This window comes from Papaver somniferum, chromosome 10 (genome assembly GCF_003573695.1).
Source record: "Papaver somniferum cultivar HN1 chromosome 10, ASM357369v1, whole genome shotgun sequence".
NCBI classification, from domain to species: domain Eukaryota; kingdom Viridiplantae; phylum Streptophyta; class Magnoliopsida; order Ranunculales; family Papaveraceae; genus Papaver; species Papaver somniferum.
Window position 1 is genome coordinate 100,095,160 of NC_039367.1, and position 23,093 is coordinate 100,118,252.

Consider the following 23,093-nt stretch of genomic DNA (forward strand, 5'->3'; position numbering starts at 1 on the left):
ATATTTTCAGAAGTAATTCTTGTTGCTTGACAAAATGAGCTTGCACAAGTAGAGATTTCTCAAGAACGCTTCAACATCATGACCTCTAATTTTGTTTCTGCACAAGTTCGTGCTATTTTGTGAAACTTTTTTCATAATCGATCATAGAATATGAATGATTGATATTATTGCAAGAGGTAGTTCCGTTTCCATTGGAGTTTTAGAACCCGGAAGGATCACATGCCATTTTTTTAGCATACCTTTCCGAAAATCTTGCAGAGAGCTTTGCATGGTAATATGTATTGTACATAATTCTTGTTCCAAGAGAAATAGACCATATTTTTCTCCTTAAGAAATATAAAAAATACCGAAACCTTATATATCAATAGTTTCCAAAGACTTGGTCACTGATTATGGAAAACAATATTCCCCTTTAATATAAAAGAACCGAATTTTTTCGATATTAAAGATTTTAAGAAAGTGCCTTCTTCTGAATATTTCCATAGATCTCGCAAGTTTTAAACTATTGTACTATGTACACTAAACTCATCAAACAACAGTTTGAGCACTTCATGAGTCAGTGTATATAATCAAGATACTAAGTATCTAGTTGAGACAAATTATTCTCTTCAACAGTTGTAGAGAATTTGCTTTTATTTGTTCTCTTTGGGATCTTACTTCTCTTATAAGACAGACCAAACTTTTCATAGAAAAGACTATCATCAAGATATTTAGGTATTACCTTATGTATTAATGAACTGGAGAATTTGCCACATTCCTTTTTGTTTGGTTCAACCGTCTTCTTCGGTACCCATTTCCATGAGTTACTAGCTTTTCGATCCTCTTTCTTCTTGTGATGTACTACTCTTTGAGATCCTTTATGAGGATTTTTGTGATAACTCTTTGATCTGAGTAGATCAGAGTTATGTATGACTTCTTCGAAAAATTTCTCCTGTTACAATCTAGACTAGAAGTTGTTTTCTTGGAACAATAAGATTGTTGACAATCTCTTAAAATATGACCTTTAGATCCACAGCGAAAACATCGTCTGTAATGATGTATATGATGTTGTGGAGAACTCTGATGTGAGTATTTCATCTTTGAATTACCAGAAAATACAGACGCTCCTTTAGAAGATGAAAATTTCTTTCGAGAACCTTCAATGTCATCCTTTTTCCTTTTCAAGGAGTGTTTTTCATATTTTAGCCTTTCGACGTACAAGTTCTGAAACAGTCTTAATCTCAGAATCATATGAGATCTTAAAGGCATTGTATTTTTTTGAAGTTTTTTTTCTTAGAATCTTAAGTCTCTTTCTTAATCCAAGATTTTACTTAGTTTCTCTTCTAAGGATCAAATCTTCAAGGAAGATGTGTTCTTGATAGAGTCTAAGTCTACTTTCATGGTTGTCAGATCAAGAATGAGTTGATCATTTTCAGCTTTCATGCAGCATAAGTCTTCTAGAAGCTTTCATTCTCTTCCTAGTGCAAGAGTGAGTTCAGTTGCTTACTTAGTTCATTTAGCTGTGATGTTTTTATATTCACACTATCAATATCCTCTTTAACATTATGAAAGGATTTTTCATAAACTGAATCATTGATTGTGAGTACAGGGCTTAACTTAACCTCTTCTTGTGAACATACATACATATTTTCAGAAGAGCAAGTAGAACTTGTGGAAGAGCCCCTTTAAAATATTTGTTAAATTTTAATCAATAGAGAAACTTGCCCATATCTTGTGATACGTTAACTGAGTCTGTTTTAGATTTTACTTTACCTCTCTGTAGACTCATATCTTATAGGTTGGATCGCATCAAACACAGATTTTTAGATATTTTCGTGTTTGCCTGCTCTGATACCAATTGAAAAGATGAGGGTACCCAAATACACCACAATCTTTCTATTTCAACCTATAAGTCCTCTACCGAATATGATTATCTATGTACAAAGTCGAGACAATACGAAAATTCCGTTCACACTTCGTGTGATCGTCTACGAATACGAGATCGAGACAATACAATAACAATATTACTTGTGTGATTGACTATGTATACAAGATCGAGGCGATACAACAACAAAGTGTGTACTTGATAATAGGTTTGGAAATAACCGAAACTCTTTACAATCAATATCAAGTATTACAGAGTTAACGTACTTGTGTATTTTACTTAATTATGATAACAATTATAATGCGGAAAACAAAGTAAAATACACAACAAGATTTTGTTAGCGAGGAAGCCGCTAATGCAGAAAAACCCCGGGACCCAGTCCAGTTTTGATTAATCTCATAATTAAGCCGCTATACAAAATCAAATACCAACTTCGTATGGTTGAGACCAAGCAGACTACCCCTAGATACTTAGTTCCCTCGGTATCCTTGCGCCTTCGACTTCTAGAGTCACGCACGTGAATAGCAAGTCCTTTGGATCGTATTCGAAACATCAAAGGAAGAATCTGTTTGGTAACCACTCTAATCAATCTTGCTAAAGATAAGATGAGTCGTTAACAAAGGCTCTTATGTTTAATCTAATAAACTCCTTTGTCTGGTTAGATCAATATAGCCAATAACTACCGAAATAGTCAAGTCTAGATTCGCACTCAGTCAATATAGATCTCAAAGGAAAATATAGACAATGCCGATCTTAAAAAACTAATCAATCAGATCTATCAAAGATAAACTGATTCTAGTTGGATCCCATCCGATCAAGGTTTGTGCACTATATCCACAAGATACGAAAACTAATAAGAATTCTTCTTCGTCTTCAAATCTTCTATTGCCTTCAAATACCTGCACAACAGCACTTGAATCCTCTTGTGATCAATCACACACAGAACGGAGTATGTTAAAAATATATATTTAAATCTAAAAACAGTTCTAAAGATCCAGTCGATACTTTGATCTAGTCTGAGTGAATCTTATATCAGAAGAGAAGATTCTCAAGAATAAACAAACTAGGTGCAATCAAAGTTTCAACAACTATTAGTCAATCATATCAATCGAAAAATAATAACACTGCAATTATTTAGTTTTCCACCAACGGTACTCGTAGAGATTCTTGATCCCACAGAAGTCTTTAAACGAGCGGTCGTAAGAGATTTAACCTAATTAGGATATTTTCCTCTCTGAATAGACGGCTCCACCAGAAACAACAAGAAATGAAGTTTGTCTGGCTCTTAGGATAGTTTGATAGAAATGCAAACTTAGGTATTTATAGACCAATGATGTTTGGACACCAAGGAATTTCCAAAACCGAAAATATTCTCAAGATATGCAGTGAATGCCCAAATTCGGTTTTCCTAATTCCAATAAATGTTGGTCCAATATTTCCGAAATCTCTCATAAAAAATCTCCAATAAGTAAATACACATTACTAACTTTTATTCTCTAGATCTATGCATTAATTTATGGTAATTAAATCATATAAAACCAAAAACCTTAATTAAAAGATTCTTAATTTATTTCGGTACAGGTTCACCTTGAGTACCAAGAAATATCTTTGAGAGATAAATGATAAGAGTTACTGCTCATGTTCAAAATATGTTGACATCTTTACACTGAAAATCCGTATTCTGTATTTACATGGATTTGCATCTTGGAATAGGTTCTACCACACTTCCAAACGAGTTCAGAATTGGTTCTACCAGACTTCCAAGAAAACTATGTGATCGGTCATACCAAGTCACAATGGTTAGTTATGATTGGTCCTACCAAGTCACATATATGGGTTCGGATCGGTTATACCAATCACTAGGATCGGTTATATCTATACATGTTATCTACTTGTGACCGGTCACATCAGTCACTAGGATCAGTTATACCAATTACAAGGATCGGTAACACAACCACTTATGATCGGTCACACCAATTACAAGGATCGATCATACCATTTCATGGTGATTACTTAGGATCGGTTACACCAATTTCCAGGATTGGTCATACCAAATCATAAGTCTAGGTATTGTGATCGATTATACCAAGATACATAACCAGAGTTAAGATCGATTCTACCAACTCACACATATCGGTCATCAAAGAATACGCAATGAATAGACGAACCAATAAACCTATTGATTTCCCTTTCGATTCATGAAATAAGTTCATGAATGTACTTCCTTTAAACAAATGTAAAACGTCGTTTCCTAGGATAAAATCTTCACCATACATCCATACACATAATCATAAAACTGTATACAAGATTATGTTGATGTCATATCTACGAAGTTCAAAAGATAAGCCTTATACTTCGTAGTTGTTAGAGCATTGCTCGGTTGAACCCACCAAGCGTTGGTATGTCAAGTTTGGTTGTCATATTTTAGTGAACCAAAACTCATTTAAAGAGTCACTTGATTATTTACTAGAGTCAACTTTGTATAGGTTAGCTAGAAAGTTATTAGGATATGAGACTTACAAGTATTACTCGAAGACTTGAAGAAGTAAAGAGCTACATCGACGACATCATCCTTCCTCTTGAGGTTAGTAATATTTTGACTTGAACTGTTTCATTTCTAACGTATCTTTCAAGTCGTGCTAAATTGAAAACATAACTGCGAAGCTGTGAATGATTATACTCTAGTTAGGCGTAGTATTAAGGAATTATAATACAAAGTATAACACCTATCTTTTGAACTTCGTATATAAGACATCGACATAATCGTATGAATGCTATTGTGATTATGTATGGGTATGGGCGAAGATTCCGTCCTAGGAAACAATGTTTTACATTTGTTTAAAGGAAGTACAATTCATAAACTTGATTTGTGAATCGAAATGGAAATCGCTAGGATTATTGGTATTGTTATTCATTACAAATCTTTGGATTACCAATATGTTTGTTTAGTATAACTGCTCATAACTTGTTTATGTATCTTGGTAAAACTATTCACAATGCCTGACTTATGTATCGGTATGACTTTTATTTGTGAAACCAATCTTAAGTAATCACCTGAGATGGTATGATCGATATTTTTAATTGGTGTGACCATTCCTAGTCATTGGGTAACCGATCCTAGAACTTGGTGGGACTAATCACAAGATGTGTAATCGATCCTTGTAGTAGGTTAACAAGTTTTAGTAATTGGTGTAACCGATCCTATAACACTTGTGTAACCGATCATAAGTAAGTGCCATAAATAAGTGGTAACCGATCCTGGTACTTAGTTAGCCATTTTATGGAAACTAGTGTAACCGATCCTAGTAGCCACTTGGAGGTAGAACCGAACTTTGTGTTTGGTAGAACTGTTAAACCCATCAATGGTGATTGAATGTTTTTGATCAATCACATAGTTCTTGGAAATCAAATGAACCAATTCTAAACTCGTTTGGAAGTGTGGCAAATCGGTTCCAAGATTGTAAATATGAAAAAGGATTTACAAAGTAAAGATGTCGACATACTTTGAACATGTGAAGTAATTCTTATCTATTATTGTTCAAAGATATTCCTTAATAACTAAAGGAGAATCCTGAATCCAAATAAATTGAGAATCTTTTAATTAAGGTTTTTAATTTTATATGCTTTTAATTTCCAGCAATTAAATGCATATCTTTAGAAAATAAAAATTGGTAATGTGCATTTACTAATTGGAGATTTTCTACTGAGATTTTGGTCCATAGTTGGACAGAGCATTTCCAGGAATTACGAAAACCGATTTTGGCTTTATTGCATATCTTTGAGAGTATTCGGTTTTGGAAATTCCTTGGTGTCCAAACTTCCTTGGTCTATAAATATTGAAGTTTGCATTTCGAGCAAACTAATACTCAGAGCCAGCAAAACTACCTAGTTGTGTTGTTACTGGTGGAGCCGTCTATTCAGAGAGGAAAGTACCCTAATTAGGCAAAATCTCTTACGACCGCTCGTTTTAAAGACTTCTTTGGGATTGAGAAGCTCTATGAGTACTGTTGGTGGGAAACTAGATAATTGCAGTTTATTATTAGTTTTCGATTGATTTGATTGACGAACGTTTGTTGAACTTTGATTGCACCTAGTTTGTTTATGCTTGAGAATCTTCTCTTCTGATATAAGATTCACTCAAACCAGATCGAAGTGTCGACGGGGATCTTTAGACTGTTTGTAGATCTAAAGACGTCTTGTGATAATCCATCGTTAAGAGACTCCGTTCTGTGTGTGATTGATCACAAGAGATTCAAGTTGTTTGTGTGCAGGTGTTTACTGAAGATCTAAGAAGATTTGAAGACAGAGAAGATTTCTTACTTGAGTTCATAATCTTTGGTGTGCACAAAACTTGATCGGCTGGGGATCCAACTATAATCGGTTTATATTTTGATAGATTGGATTGATTAGTTGTATCGATCGGAATTAATAAATTTCTTTGTGATTCATAGTATTGATTGAATAGTCTAAACAATTACTTTGGTAGTTGTTGAATAGATTGATCTAGAACCCGACAAAGGAGTTTAATGGTTAAACGGAAGAGCCTTTTGTCAAAATCATATCATGTTGTTTGAAAAGAGTTGTTACCGAACAAATTTGTTGTTCCTTTACTGTTTGGAATACGATGCAAAGGAATTGTTCCAAGTGCGTGACTTATTGCAAGTTGGAGGCGCAGGGATACTGAGTGAACTAGGTGAACTATAGGTTTAGTTGCTTGGTCTCAACTGTACGAAGTTGGTTTAGATTTTTTATAGCGGCTTAATTCTGAGAGTATTCAATTATGGACAAGGTCTCGGGGTTTTTCTGCATTTTCGGTTTCCTTGTTAACAAATCTTGCTGTGTCTTTTACTTTTCTATTACCGCAATTATAATTGTTTTTATTATAATTAAAAGTAAATTACACAAACGTTAATTCCTAATTACTTGATAGAAATCCTATAGTGTTTGGTTAAGTCCGAACCTATTATAAAGTAATCATATTTCGTTGTTGTATTGTCTCGATCTTGTATCCATAGTCAATCACGCAAGTTATCTTGTTGTCATATTGTCTCGATCTCATATCCATAGACGATCACACGAAGTGTGAACCGATTCGTTGTATTGTCTCGACTCAGTCCATAAACAATCACTTTCAGAGAAAGGACTTATATGTGGAAAAGTTTTAGATTGAGGTATTTTTGGGTACCCTCGTCTTTTCAGTAGTCTAATTCCTTAATACTATGATCATATGATTATGATCATGTCTCTTCACTAGAGTATACAATATATACAGTATATGCAGCTTCGCATGTTATGTTTTCGATATAGCACGACTTGAAATATACGTTAGGAATTGAAACAAGTTCAAGTCAATATTACTAACCTCAAGTAGAAGGATGATATCATCCTTGTAGTCCTTACTTCTTCTCATTGTTCAGGTCTTCAGAGTAATAGTTGTATGTTTCAACATTTCTAGACTTTCTAGTGTAACTTAAACGAAGTTGACTCTAGTATTTAATCAAGTGACTTTAGATGAGTTTGATACTATAATATAACAACCAAACTTGACATACCAACGCTTGGTGAGTTCAAACGAGTTATGCTCTAACACACTCCACTCTCTTCTTCATAATTATTTCAAATAAAATCTTATACTTGTCTTTACAATTCTTAGAGAAAATGAATGACAAAAAGGAATATTGTTATTAGAAGTATAACAGGAAAAAGAAACAGAAAATATGACAAATACCGGCACCTGCTAAAAATGTCGATTTTACTAAACATCGTGTTGTTGAGTTTGCTTCACTGGATGTAGTTACTGGTCCAGAGGTAATTCGGGTTATGTTTTAGGATATCTAAACTTTAATTTTTAAGTTGAGTATTTTTGTGAACAAAAACATGGTCAAAATATAAATTATAAATTCATTTCCAATATTGATGGTACGTGCTAGTAACCCAGTTTTAAAGGTAAATCCCCGAGAATCCAAATAATGGACATGTACTACTAGAGGAATTGAGATAAGGATGCTGGTGGCGATGGGAAGCTTTCCTATTTTGCTGAAAGCCCAAAATGTTGTTGTTCATCCTTACAATAGTTTTGATGAATTTCCACTTCATGAACAAGGGCTTCTGGATTATTCAATGCGAAGAGTTGTTTTTTACACCCTGGTATCAAACAAAGGTGTTTGGTATTCGAGAGAAATGTTTTTTTTTCCAATTAGAGAGTACTTTTGCAAAGGAGATTAATCCCCCAACAGATACGCAAGTCTCTAGATCAAATTTTGATAGTTTATGGAAGAGGTCATGGGAATGATATGAAGAAAACGTTGAAATCAAAATTGAAAAAGCGGGTGTCTAACAACCTCACCCAATATTTCGTTTAGGCAATCTGTATAGACTAATTCCAATATAATTCTGAGAGCACCAACTAATAAAGCGAGCTCAATCAAGAAATATATCCAAGAGTTGTATCTCTGTTTCTTAATGTAATCAGCAAATCAAACAGATAGAAATCCGTGAGCTTGATTATTATAAGAAACAACTTGAACGGTACCAAAGACCAATGTTCAAGTGTCAATCAATTTATATCAACAACCAAAGGTTGGATTATCTAATTGATTGAACTACGCACAACCTGTGATATTTCAATTGTATAAAAAAATATAATGCGGAAAAGAAATAACACAGACACCAGAAATTTTGTTAACGAGGAAACCGCAAACGCAGAAAAACCCACAGACCTAGTCTAGATTTGAACACCATACTGTATTAAGACTCTACAGACACTAGCCTACTCCAAGTTAACTTCGAAATGGAATGTAGTTGAGCCCTAACCAATCTCACACTGATCAAGATACAGTCGCGTTCTTTACGCCTCTGAATCCCAGCAGGACTCTGCGCACTTGATTCCCTTAGCTGATCTCACCCACAACTAAGAGTTGCTACGACCCAAATTCGAAGACTTGATAAACCAATTTGTCTCACACAGAAAAGTCTATTGAATAGATAAATATGTCTCCCGCAGAAATACCTAAGAGTTTTGTTCCGTCTTTTGATAAATCAAGGTGAACATGAACCAATTGATACATCGGTCACATATTCCTGAAGAACATCCTAGTAATATCAATCACCTCACAATAATATTAATCGTATGGTAGCGAAACAAGATATTGTGGAACCACAAACGATGAGACGAAGATATTTGTGACTACTTTTTATCTTGCCTATCGAAGATTAAATCTCGAGTAAATCTTAGAGAAGATAGTACTCAATACGATAGAAAACAGCAAGTTCAGAACACGCAACTACATAGAAAATAGTTGGGTCTGGATTCACAATCCCAATGAAGTCTTCAAGTCTTTAACTTACATGGTTTTGGAAAAACCTAAGGTTAAAGGATAATCGACTCTAGTCGCAACTAGTATCACACATGAGGTGTGTGGATTAGGTTTCCCAGTTGCTATAGTTCTCCCTTTATAGTCTTCAAATCAGGGTTTGCAATCAATCCTACCTTGGTAACAAAGCATTCAATATTCACCGTTAGATGAAAACCTGATTAGACTCAAGATAATATCTTTCAAATGTTAGATCGAACTTAGCTTGTTACACAAAAATGAAAAGTGACTTCATTTAGATATGAGTAACCGTACCTAAACGTGTGCACCTTGTTGGCTCAACAATAGTTAACCGAAGTTAACCATATGAACACTTTCATATCAACCTTATTCATCTTAACCATAACTAGTTCAAATGACTCAAATGAAACTAGTTCTAGAGTTGTTCAATTGTTTATATTCTCATAGAAGTATATAAGACACAATTGAAACAAAATCGATTTTGATTCACTTGAATCAACTCATGAACATTATAGCCACGGTTTTCAAAAGATTGCATTCCTTAATATATAAATGTATTAGTTCAAGAACAAACCAATTTTAAAACATAACCTAGTCAAGTATGCAAACGGGTACGCATACCTAAGTGGACAGACTAAGTTTGGGTTCGCATGTAGCGAATGGGTACGCATACCTCCAAACTCAGTTGAATTTCCGGACATGAACTTTATGTCAGTACGCATACGGGTATGCATACTAAGTTCCTGAACTTTCATTAACCAACCAGTACGCACACGGGTATGCATACCATGGTTCCCGGACTTGGAATAACATGCAACGGTTTAGCATACAAGTACGCATATTGTGTTATATCCAATCATGGTTAATTGTTCTAAACTCGCATTTCAATCATTGAAACATTCTTAGAAGACGACAATAGCTGTCTCACACAAACTATTAGCTTCAAAGAAATTTTCAAGTGATCGAATGATCAATACGAAACATTCGAGTCTACATCAAATGACTGTCTCACACAAATCATGTAAGATGTTACCAGGCGATTTTTACATGATCATCTTTTGACTTTCATCAAGAATATACAATGAACTTGGTTAAAGCGAAAGCTTACAAATACATATTTCGAGAAATATGTAAGCGAGTTAAACTCAACTTGAAATATCAAATGTGTATAATCGAAGTTTATATAGATATACGTCTTTTGTCTCAAATAGAAGATAGAGTAGATAGACTTTTGAGTGATATATGAGTTCAAGTATTCACATACCTTTTGTTGATGAAGTTCCACAAACTCCCCTTAGTAGTTCTTCGTCTTCAATCGATGAACACCGTGAAGTATAATTCACAACTACACTTACTATCCTAATCCGAGAATTAGCTATTAGTAGAATACAAATCAAGATTTATAGTTTTGGAAACTAAACTTGACAAACAAGTTTGAGATAACAACGCTTGCGAGTTCGGCCGACCAGTGCTCTAACAAATATTACTGAAGCAGGGTATCTCAAATGGTACTAGAAAATTACGAAGCCAGTAATTGATGTTCACAATGTGCACATATACGAGTTTGATGTCGTCGTTATCTCGTTATGGTAATGATAAGTTTAACCTTCCTATCCATCCGCCTCCACAAGAACCATGCTCTATGACTTACCTTATAGATGGAAGTTCTTCATCATCTTCAGCAAATTTTACTCAATTGAATTGGGGGTTACCAACTCAAAAGGGGATCCAACCACAATCCCCATAGTTTCGACAGATAGGGGGCGTATTTATCCTTCAACAATATAAATGCCACTGAAGAAAATTTGAGGGAACAATGGTATATAACTCAAAAAATGGCTGCTTTGCACGTGGCTGAGGTCCGAAAATATCAGGTGGATGCCACCAATTTCGGATTGAGTCCAAGTGTAAATCCTGATGGTCGTATAAATTCTGCCAGTACTTCTAGTCACACTCCGTCTTGGCACGAGAGCTGGGGGTGCTACACCATAAATGGTTCCTATGACTCAAAATAATGTTATCTATATAGGATTCAATTTTCTGAATATATATATTATTATCATGTTGCACCACAACCAACCTTTCAGAACCGACTCTCTCTAACCAAAATTCCAGGCAGAAAATTTCTTTTACCGGCAAGCTCGAAACTGCTCGTATCTTCATGGATCAAAATATATCTGAGCAGTATTAGTCTAAATCCTAAAAATTGTATTAGTTTTCTTAGTTTCAGTAGATTAGATTAGAAGTAGTGGAGTTTCTCCCCTGGTTTCTCAAACCCTAAATTTCATCATGCATGTTCCATCGAATCTCGGCTAAATCTTCTGGTTTGCCCGTATAAATACACACAATTAATGCTTCGATTGATTGACATATTTCATTTTTAAGCGTTTTGTTATGGGATTTCCTTGTTATCTTCGATATTTGGTTTGGTATAGAAAGAGGTATAAGAACTAGAAAAATAGGTACTTATTCTTCTTTGACCGTCATCTCCTATACCTAGTTGTTGATGCGTTATTACTGGATTAAGTCTCATTCACAATAAGGTAATCATGTTTCTGATTTGATTACTGCCTTATTGATTTTTTATTGAGGATCCAGAAGTCATATTGCCGTTAATGTACAGTGCTAAGTTTTATTGAAGAATTTCTTCTACCAATTTCATGATCAGAAGCTTTCACATCTAACCCTTTACGATTCAAAAGAATCAAAACCTTTCCTTCTATGTTGTCAATTTGTAACTAATTTGATGTTGCTGCTATCTCCTCATAAAACTTCTAATTATGAAACCACTTCAAATAGACGTGATGCTTCACAACCCTTTCACCCAACCTCTTAAACATAACCTTCTTTTGCCAAGTCTCTGCGTATTGCTTTAGTCTTGGTATTCATAATTTTTCGTGTTCCCTGTCAGGAATGGTATTAACTTTTATTTCTTTTCGTCGCTGAATTGGAGTTTTGAAAGGCATTTTTTGCCTTGTTGTCAGAAGATTGGGTTTTATTCTGCTCAATCAAGTTTAGGCTATCTTTTAGTTTGTGTGCTTCGCCACGATTCTGGATTTATGTTTGGAGAGACTTTCTTTTGGTGGTTTGAGATCAAGGACATATTTTGATGAAGCAATGCTTATTACAGTGGTAATAATCTTAATACTCGAGAAGTAGTACATATTGTAGCCAGTTCAGTTTGATGTCTTCAAGAAGCTTTTTGGCTCAGTTAGAAGAAATTGCACCTCCTTTATTACTTCTTCCAAGCGTCTTATGGAGTGGGACTTATGAGATTTCGCATTATTATGGATATTTCTTCAACATTTACATTTTGGTACGCAATTGAACATCGGAAAGAAGAATTTCAGAAGACTAAGGAACAATTCTTGGAAACCTGACCGTCGGCAAAAGTCGCAACAACCTCAGCACAACAATCAACAATCTACTCAACAACAACTTTTTTAGATCCCATGGTTTGGAATTTTTAGTAATATTTAGTAAAGAAGCTTAAACGATGTGTTTTTTTGGGCCGGCAAACTGATTTCCATTTCTTAACTTTAGCCTTTTTTCAGCCATCTCAATTACTCTACTTTAATTCATAGTAACTTGTAAGTTTAATAGAAACACCTCTAGGTTAGCCTAGGTTGAGTCAGTAATTTCGGTTGTATCTTTATCTCAGTTTTAGTAACCTTTGTAATAGCTTTATTAGTATTATTATCACTAAAACATCAAGGGCAGAGCTTGAATACTTCTTCAACACAACTTCAAAGATAAAGATTCAAGTTGAAGTTTTGGATAACGCCGGAAAACAAATAGGAAGCCTGGCTGACATCTCGGATAAATTGTATCGGAACACACCACCACCAACCAAGTTCTTATGGACACTTCCATGTCCTTCAAAAGTACAGCTTTTCTTGAGAAAAGCATTCTTCCAAGATATACGGACCCTCGACAACCTCATTAAGATCCACCTCATCAACCTGCGGTGCAGTTCAAATCCGGAGATAGCTACTCTCGTTTTTCTTCTCTATCATGTTATGGTAGATTTTTGGCATATCGATCCAAATGTATCCTAATCTTGGGGTATCATATATTCTCTTGTAGTAACCCCTAGATTTTTAATAAAATTTCATGCTTCAAAAAAAAAAAAACCAACCTCTTCTATGTTTCTATCAACCACTCCTGGTATTCAACCAACCACTTTTGTTTTTCAATAGTATAGAGGAAATGTAGGAGAAATAGAAACATTCTCACATCTATTGGAAGTGGATGTATGTCGGGTCTTGGAAACTGGAATAGGCATGAGGCAAGTCATGATGATCAAGATTGAAAGACTTGTAACTTTTATTGATGCTACTTAATGTAATTCTAATTTTAATTAATGAAAGTATTATTCTCCGTTTTCAATTGATTCACAATTTACATTACATCTAAGTAGACCTTTACATCTTTCATAACCATTACATATTATATCTAATTAGAACAAATTAACTACTCAATGGAGATCTTGACTACTCGGTGGAGGTAGATCTAACAGAAAAAGGATTGAATTTATTCAACACCTTAAGGATTTGAAAACAATCTTCAAAAGAGAGACCTTGCGTGTTCCATCTTTCTTATTCCTTTAAAGATCTTCTTACCAACAGAACATCAGTTTCAAGCCTGTTATAGCTACAAATTTATGTACTTCTTTGGTAACTGTTTAAAAACGACATTGCAAGTCACATATAGCATTTTCGGGTATCGGTGCAGAACTTTACGTAAATAACCTCCCAGAAATTCACATTCTCTGTTTCTGATGCATTGTGTCGAGTTAGTAACACATAGTTTATGCAAATAGCTAAATCTTCTTCTTGAATATATCTAGCACGACGAACTAATAACGGCCTCTACATCTTTAGAAAAAATCTGAAATTAGAGGAGATTTATGTGATATTTGAGATTTGAAGAATGTGTAATTTGTATCATGTGAGAAATGAGCATTTATACAAAATTCAAAGAGAGTCGTCGGATTAAGCCCTGGGATGTATCCGTTGGGCGTCTCTTCTTGCATTACGCAGCTGAAAAAGTAATGCCTGCACTTGAACTTTGACCTGCATCTTTTCTTATGACACAATGAGCAAACCATCAGATTGTTGTTGGTTTGCCTATCCATATTTCATGTTTGCTCTTTCCATTATGGGAGCAAAATGGGCAAATTTTACCCTTACCGCCTAAACTTTACTTCTCGGCCTTACATCTTTTTCCATGACTCATAATTTAACCGATGATACAAGGTCCACCCGCAGCTATACCGTGCATTGTGGCCCGAAGTCTCCCCTCACCTTAAATTTGTATTATGACCTCATGGCCTTTAAAATCTCATGGCCTAAAATTTCTCTATGATTGTACTTATTTACTACATTATGATTCAAAATTTGCTAGCGCCAACTGTGCTCTGATTTCCTTACCACCAGAATTCACCTTGGACTCTTATCTGAATTGAAATTTGCACCACCATCACCGACAGCATAGAGCTTTACAATCTCGGACTAGGAGCAGTCTACTACTTCCTCCGTCCTAATTTATTTGTCTAAATTGGATTTTGCAAAAACTTAAAAAAATTCAAATTACTTCCACGTACGTCATCAATCTTCCAAATTACTTGTTTAATATACAAATTTTTTTTTCTTTTTTGGACATCCAATATACTAATTTTCACATCCTAATTTTTATTTCTTTGTTGATAAAATTTTAGTGGGAAATATAGAAATTTTTTGGTACACTTTTATTAAAAAATTCTTTGTTGATAATTAGAAAATTTTAGTGGGAAATATAGAAATTTTTTGGTACATTTTTATTAAAAAAAAATGTTTGTTTCTCCTTCTGTAAACCAGGACGCAGGGAGTACTAATATAGTAGTATAAAGTTTCTTTTCTCCTTCTGTCTGTTGAAACCCTGTACTCACACAGTTGCATCCCACTGGTTGGTGAAATGGCAGCATGATATGCACTAAACATTCAGTAGGCAAGAAAGGAGGAATCCTAATTTTAAGGGAACATTATTTAAATACCCCTCAAAATCCACCTCTGGAAATATACTCTTATTCAATTTTAAAAATACCCTAACCTCCTGATAAATGGGAACAACTAGCACAAGTTATTTCCAGAAATGGACACAACTAGCAACTTGCACGACGCAACTTTATATAAGTCGCTTCCAAAAAGTGGAAGCAACTTTCTCAAGTTGACTCCAAAAAACTTAATTTTTATCCCTCGGGAGTATTTGTGCAAGATCAACCAAAATGGAGGATATTTATAACATTCCCACTAATTTTAATGATCCAGTAAGCAGTTCTTGCAATATTATATTAGTCTATTCCAAGGGGAACAGTTCTTTGACTAACAGTTCTAAGACATAATATAAGGATGAGTAGTTAGGTGCACAAGTTCTTCGGACATCAAAAGAAAAAGAAGAGACATTTTTACAAAAAAAAAGCATGCCCAACTGGCCCTCCCAAGTCTCTTTCTCCCTTGACATTTAACTGGCATCAGTTTTCTCCAAGGCTGTAACAAGTTACCGTGTGTAAGTAAGAGCGTTTGAAAGAAAATAACTACATAATTTTTGTTATGGTGAAAGCGCACGCAGGCACACACACAAACAGAGAGAGAGAGAGAGAGATTACTGTTATAGTTGAGCAGTTTCTCAATAAGGTCCACATGAGTCATCAGCATTCGTCTGCAGCAGTATCTCACCAACCCTAGTGCATCAAGAGCATCTCTAGAAACCATTTAAACAGTATGATATCATTAACCGACTTGTGTGAAGTTTTGCTTAAACCAATGAAATTTATTAAAAGCTGAACTCTTTAAAATTAAGTAATGGATTCAGTATCAAATGCATATGCAAATGCAAAGACCTTGAGTACTGCTCAGAAGAAAATGAACATTTTTGACTTATTTTCTTGTTGCCCCGAAAACAAAGGATGTGCCAAACTGACTTGTTTGTATTGGGAGCAGAACAGTTTTAAGCTTTGATAACAAACAATATACCCAACATACTTAAGTACCTAAGAGTCATTCAGAATTCCAAGTAATAAGCAACAATTGTACAAGATATACAAACACACAAACACTTGGCGCAAATCAAAAAGTAGCTACAAAACCATGTACAACATTTGCAATTCTTGCTATTCCCTGCAAATTGTTTCCACCAAAAATTTACAAACAGATAAACCTCATAAGTCATAATGACAACATTTTGACCACAAACCAAGTAGATCAACCTTCGCTTAACATCTGTGAAGCAACTTTAAAGCTCAATGTTCAGAAAAGGTGTCATAATTATAAGCATTAAACATAAACAACACAATTCCCCAGAAGCATGATATCACTTAAACAATCATATCATCAAAATTAAGCTAGAGCAATTATGGCCACTTAGCACCACTTCATATACCTTACGACACCTATGCCCAAACTTTATCAAACACACTTCACCAGTATTGCAGAAGACTGCCACGTGTTTTACCTATAACTCACAATCTCAGACCCGGAGTTTCAAAATTCAAGACCGCCCTCAAGTGTAGTTGCCCCTTCTACAAGCTTACTTACACTTATAAGTAGACCGAACAAGAGACCGGATACAATTATCTTCGTATAGTTAAACACTAACAAAAATTGAATTGACTACTAGCGGAGTTCTAATTTGTGAACTAACATAACAATTCATGAAACACGGGACAGTGAACTAAAATAACAATTCGTGAGACACTGGACAGAGAACCACTGCAAAATCCAAACGTACATAAATTAAAAACTTTTGAGTAACAATCTGGTAACAAAATCTCAACACTAAAGTTGGTGTCACTCTACAGAATAGAGTACCTTCAACAGACTTTTCATCCTTTCATATCCACACTAGGTTTTAAGCTTCCTAAACAGATTCAAATTCTATTCTCACCTTTCAGTACTGAGATGCTGAGATGTCTAAAGTACATGACCTGCCAAGAACTAGACTAGGGCATACTGTAATTTTCTTGAAAACAACCAAAACAAACTCCAACAAAACTAAACCAAATCCCAAATAGAGCTCAAACCCGCAAAATCAGCAATTAAAACTAAAAATCCAAACAAAACAAGAAAAGATAAACCTAAAAACAACATCTAATCTACTCACCCTTCTGTGTAATCAGCCTGCAGAAAATCGAGATACATATCCCATTTGTTTCCGATCACCTTTAACAAAAAAAAACAAAAAAATCCAAACAAAATTAAAGTTTTATTAACTGAAACTCTAAAGGGAACACCCTAACAAGAAAAAACACTCACAAAAACCCTAATAATCAGGAGACATAGAATAATGAAAGTTACCTTTCCACAAGTGAAACAACGCACTGGAATAATCATCTTTTCCTGAGAGGAGAGAGCAAAAGGTTAACGAGCAGCTTCTCGAACCCTAATTTCTCGTGTTCTTGTTCCTCCTGTCTCTCTCTCTCTAGCACTTCTTCGATTTATATCACTTCTGTGCCTAGTTAGCAATTCGGGATTCGGCAAACGTACGGAACGTCAAACGTACGAGTATTATACGGTTTTGTAAAATCCAGATTCGGTCAAAAATTCGGTCAACGGGACGTGATTCGTTAGTAATTCGGAACGGCATACGTACGTGTATAATTCGATTTATAAATGTGAGTTCGGCTCTGAAAATTCGGTATCTATATATAACAAATAATTTGTATTTATAAGGTCATAGACCAATTTTTATGCATATGTGTGAGTTATTTAAAGAAAAAATAAACTTAATATGATGATATTAATAATATATACAACATTAGTTATCCAAGAGGACGTCGTATGGTGGTTTAGATGCTTGGTTAGTGAGTTTGAGATCTCTCTCACCTTCACCTTCAAATCTCTTCAGTCGTTTTTGTTTCATAAAAATTACAACACGTCTAATATTCGGTCGTGTATGCTCGGGAGGCAGTAAAGCCCAAAAAATGGGATCTTTGAAAAGTAAAAGCTAAAGAATTTATGGCGAATTAAGCGGACGTATCATTCGGGATACGTAAAATTCGTGAACGGTTCGCGAATAATCCGGGAATGCCACATAATACGCGACTTGGGTTCGGAGTTGCAAACGTACGCGAATAAGACGGTAAAATTCGTGATACGGAAAAATTCGCGAATGATTCGCGAATCATTCGCGAACTTACTAACTAGGCTTCTGTGAAAGAAATAAATCGAGATTAAATGAAATGACTGTAATAACCTTAACTTTATCTTTATATTACATTATACCTTCAAACACAAACCGGAAAATCCGAGGGTATTTTAGGAAAATAATAGATGTTAAAACTCGAACAGAAACAAGGTTTAGGGTTTAGTTAAAAGAGAATTATTGCTACGAACTTCTAAAGATCGGAGTCGTGAGAGGGATAAGAGGAAGGAGATCGAAAGAAGATTTCAGAATATATATAAAAAATTGGTTTAAGGTATAAATCAGTACACTTTATCATACAATCTTGATAATTAACCGCAAATTTCTGTTTCTTAAATACTCATGTGTTTGATTTCTGATTAGGGCTTTGCTTATATGTTTTGTTAATCATATCATTGTTCAACTTTAATTGAATTAGAAATTGGGTTTTCTATTTGTCTAATTGCTACCTCTGTAGCCAAACAATCAAATTCTACATTACAACTGAGAATTTAAAAGACATTGTTTTCCTCCATTCCATGCTAAACATATTAAGTTTTTGAGGATTTGTTACGAATTATATCCAAGATTCTCGGTGCTACATTAGTAGTAGACTAGTAGTATTAAATTTAAAGTCAAAATTCTGTAGTTGTTGGTTGCCGTTGTTTCCTCTGATCCCCTGGAACCTGTTGGAGACTGCTTGTGCATACATTCGAACCAGCAGCTTCAATGGTTCTTCCGAGTTGTAGTCAAATTCGACTTTATCCAAACGAAGCTGAGTTGCCTACTGGGAAGCAGCAGCAACTCCTGTTTCTCTAGTTCTTACATTGTTCTCCTGGTGAATGGGACTCCTCTTGCTTCCCTATATATACCTGCATGATCAATAATTAGTCTTACTGCTGTTGCATTGTAAGATTGGAGTCATGGATATACAGATGTTAATTTTTTAGGACATCAGAGCTGGTAGTTTTTAGACAGAAATTTTGCTGATAACTATAGTATTCCTCTCGACTGGGTTAAAGTTGTTAGCAGATATGTTATCCTTCACTCTATCACATATTCTTGTGTTAGATTAGAAATTTCTTGTCTTCCTTGCTGTTTCTTTGCTTTAATGGTCTTTCTTTTGGAAAACAATGTCGCATCTGGTTTCTATGTTGGTCACTGAGAAGCAAGAGTTTAGCCAACTAAAGTCTGTTGTGTTTTTGAAATTGTAATCATACTATAAATGCAACTCTTTCCCTGCATGCTTTGTGAGCTTGCAGTCCATGTGAATAAGCATGACTACACTTCCAGATATAAGTCTGGTCTCTTGGAATAGTTTCTAAATTCCAAATAGCTTTCCAGTCAGCATTACTGCTGTTTGTAAACATTAAGAGTGATTGTATACCACAAATTAGTACTCTATTACTAATGTAGTTTTCTTTTAATGGCAGGTACTTATATGTTGGCCTATACTAAATTTCATTAAAAATGATGCTAGCTATTGATCCCATGCAAAAACTTTCGTTCAAACGCCAGATTAGTAATGGAGATTTAGTTATTGTTTATGAGAGACACGATATAATGAAGCCGGTTAAAGTATGTGAAGGGTCTGAACTTCAAAATCGGTTTGGCGTGTTTAAGCATTCGGATTGGATTGGAAGGCCATTTGGGTCCAAAGTTTTAAGCAGCAAAGGTGGATTCGTGTACTTGTTAGCTCCAACTCCCGAATTGTGGACTCTGGCTTTAAGTCATCGGACGCAGATTCTGTATATCGCGGATATTACTTTTGTAGTATCATATTTGGAAGTTATTCCTGGCTGTTTGGTTCTTGAGTCTGGTACTGGAAGCGGCTCTTTGACTACCTCACTTGCAAGGGCTGTTGCTCCAACTGGTCATGTTTACACTTTTGACTTTCACGAACAAAGGGCTACTCAAGCTAGGTAAGATTTAGAATAGTTTGTTCACAGTTGCTCCAGTAAGTGTCATTAATTATTTTAAAAAATTTATTTTCCATGGTTTAGTTAATATGTTGAATTTTTGCTTGACTAAGGAAAGGTTAGTTTAGTATCGATGAAAGTTTTAGTTTGATGAAAAAAATATGTAATTTGAATTGTATGCATGAAAAGTTGAATGGAAGAAAGAAGCAAAAATTTGTAGTGTAAACACTAGTTTAATGAAGTTAGGCTTGTATGTGAAATTAGAGCGTGATACAACCTCGAATGACTCGTGGGATATATTGAAATCTCATTTGGAATTTTGTGTATAGGGAAGATTTTGAGAAAACTGGCGTGAGTAGTTTAATAACTGTTGGAGTTAGAGATATTCAAGGCGAGGGATTTCCTGATGAGTTTTGTGGACGAGCTGATTCAGTCTTCCTGGATCTGCCCCAACCTTGGCTGGTCATACATTCTGCAGGAAAAATGTTGAAGCAAGATGGGGTTTTGTGCTCCTTCTCTCCTTGCATTGAGCAAGTTCAGCGTTCATGCGAGACCCTTACGACAAGTTTTACTGGTAAGTGATTCGTCTTTTTATGTTTTGTTGCAACAAACAACCCTACTAAGACTATCTTATCGGTGTCTCACAAGCAAACAAGTGACAAACTAGTTCTCCGCACCCACCAATACCACCACGCCCATTGTTCAATTCATAATCTTCCTTCTGCTGCATTGGCTGTAAATATCGGAACTTCTAAGTTTTTAGCATATATTAGAATAGTCATGTGGATGTTATCTAGTGTGGCAAGCATCAATTTTTTCCATCTCGGAGTGTTCCATGGTTAATTTCCTTAATATATATACACATCCTCTGATTAAAAGTTCCTTGTGCTTGTTGGTTTGTGTAGATATTAGAACATTTGAAATCTTACTTCGAACTTATGAAGTTCGAGAAGTTAATTTAGAACATGGTGGAGTTGATGATATTGGTTCTCCTGGGCCGTCTCTACCATGCAAGAGGAGGCAACGTTCACGCGGAAGTACCAATGGGGTAGAAAAATCCGGTTCCTCTGTACCAATGGCTAACCCATGTGGGGAATCTAGGGGTTACACTGGTTATTTAACCTTTGCAAGATTGAAATGTGTTTAATCTCGCTCTTACTCAAAAGGAAAAAAAAAAAATTAATTTAGTAAATTGGTTGTAATTTGTGTAACCTATTTTTTTCAATTGATAGACTATACATTTTATAATGTGCTCTTTTTTTCCTTTAAATGCTAGTGAAAAAAACTAAAAGTTTGCTTATGAGGATTTGACTTGGCCTGGGCGATTCTGGCCAAAAGTCAAGGCGAATATTTTTTTTTTCTCAATTTCTGGTTGATTATGGTGCTCCTCCATCATGGATGGGGATAGAGGATCTGTGAGTTCAATTGGGGGTTTCTCTCTACCTAATTCCTCCCAATGCAGAGGGATCTGTAGTGAGATGTTCTTGATCTGAAGGTCCTGAGGTTTTTAGATCAAAGACTAGGTCTGAGTTGTTTGCTAAAAAGTTAGAGATAATTCATGATGCTTCTTTGGATTTTGAAAATCCTGGATTGGTTGAAGGAAAGAAGTTTGTTATGTTGTTTTTGATGATGTTGAGGAATATCTTAAACATGTAAGCATCTGTGATAGCTTAATCGTAGCAAAATCTAACTACTATGGTTTTTCATATCGCTTTAGAATAGCGATATCTCTTAGCTACACTTTAAAGTTGATCACATCTGATGCGCCTTGTAGCTAAGAAAAATCACATCGATACTCAGTTTCTATGTGCTTTTTCACTTTACGGAAACTCAGTTTCCGTGTGATTTCAACGGATATTGAGTATCTGTTTCTGGTTTTCACTCTTTTACCCTAAAACTTTTGTTATTCACTTTTTTTATTTACTAAAACATATTTTTTTAACCTGTTGTATCTCCTTTTTTTTCTTAGTTATCTTTTAACCTATACAAATATTTCGTGGTAAAAAATTTAGGAAAAAAAAAACGTAAATTGAGTTCCCGTTTTGCACTATTTGCATGGAAACTCAGTTTCCGTGTTGTTTAGCTAAGGGAAGCCTTTTTCTCATAGGGAGGTGACTTTTGGGCACATTTCGCTACGCTTCAAAGAAGGATAGCTAAGGGATATCACTTACCATTATGCTTGGCCTTACACGTCGATGAAGAATGCTTTGCAGAGAGCTTGGAAGGTCAAGGGGTTGATGGTCATGGTGAGTCTATGTATGTGTTTGAATTTGATGATGAAACTGATTGTTTAGCCGTTATTGAATATGGTCTCGTCTATATTTCTCAACAATTGTTCCTTGTTCGTCCTTGGCATGCTTTGATTGAGCAAAAAATTGCTGAGATGAAATTTGTACCTGCTTGGGTAAATCTTAGTAAGGTTTTGTTGGTGTTGGCGATTCAAAAATGGTGATTGTATCTGATGAGAACACATTTTAAAGTGATGACTGATCATCAAAGTTTAAAGCATCTCTGGTCCCACAAGATTACTACACCAGTTCAGCAAAAATGGTTGTACAAATAATGGGATACGATTTTACCATTGAATATAAGAAAGGAAAATAAAATATTATTGGTGAGTGCTTTCTAGGAGGACTCAACTCGAACAAGGAGAAGGTAGTGTCATATCACTTCCGTCTCCTAATTGAATTGAAATTGTGAAAGGTGAAAGGTGAAAATAAGTCAGATCCTTCTCTTAAACGACTAGTTCAGTTAATAGAGTAAGGGGAAGCTGTAGGGCCTTGGAAACTGATGAATGAAGTGGGAGAACATATGTAC

General features: G+C 35.1%; 2 protein-coding genes across 2 annotated transcripts; one reads left to right on the forward strand and one right to left on the reverse strand.

The window, feature by feature from the left end:
- Window positions 1-15,454: 15,454 nt before the first annotated feature.
- Window positions 15,455-17,662, reverse strand: LOC113317428 (DNA-directed RNA polymerases I, II, and III subunit RPABC5). The gene is made up of 4 exons (XM_026565549.1): window positions 17,532-17,662; window positions 17,338-17,396; window positions 15,845-15,939; window positions 15,455-15,725 (listed from the first exon to the last, which is right to left on the reverse strand). The coding sequence occupies exons 1-4, from the start codon at window positions 17,565-17,567 to the stop codon at window positions 15,700-15,702; spliced, it is 216 nt and encodes a 71-aa protein (XP_026421334.1). The 5' UTR covers window positions 17,568-17,662; the 3' UTR covers window positions 15,455-15,699.
- An 889-nt stretch (window positions 17,663-18,551) lies between these two features.
- LOC113318878 (tRNA (adenine(58)-N(1))-methyltransferase catalytic subunit TRMT61A-like) lies at window positions 18,552-21,546 on the forward strand. The gene is made up of 4 exons (XM_026567161.1): window positions 18,552-18,652; window positions 19,791-20,279; window positions 20,606-20,850; window positions 21,182-21,546. The coding sequence occupies exons 2-4, from the start codon at window positions 19,828-19,830 to the stop codon at window positions 21,421-21,423; spliced, it is 939 nt and encodes a 312-aa protein (XP_026422946.1). The 5' UTR covers window positions 18,552-18,652; window positions 19,791-19,827; the 3' UTR covers window positions 21,424-21,546.
- The last annotated feature ends 1,547 nt before the right edge of the window (window positions 21,547-23,093 follow it).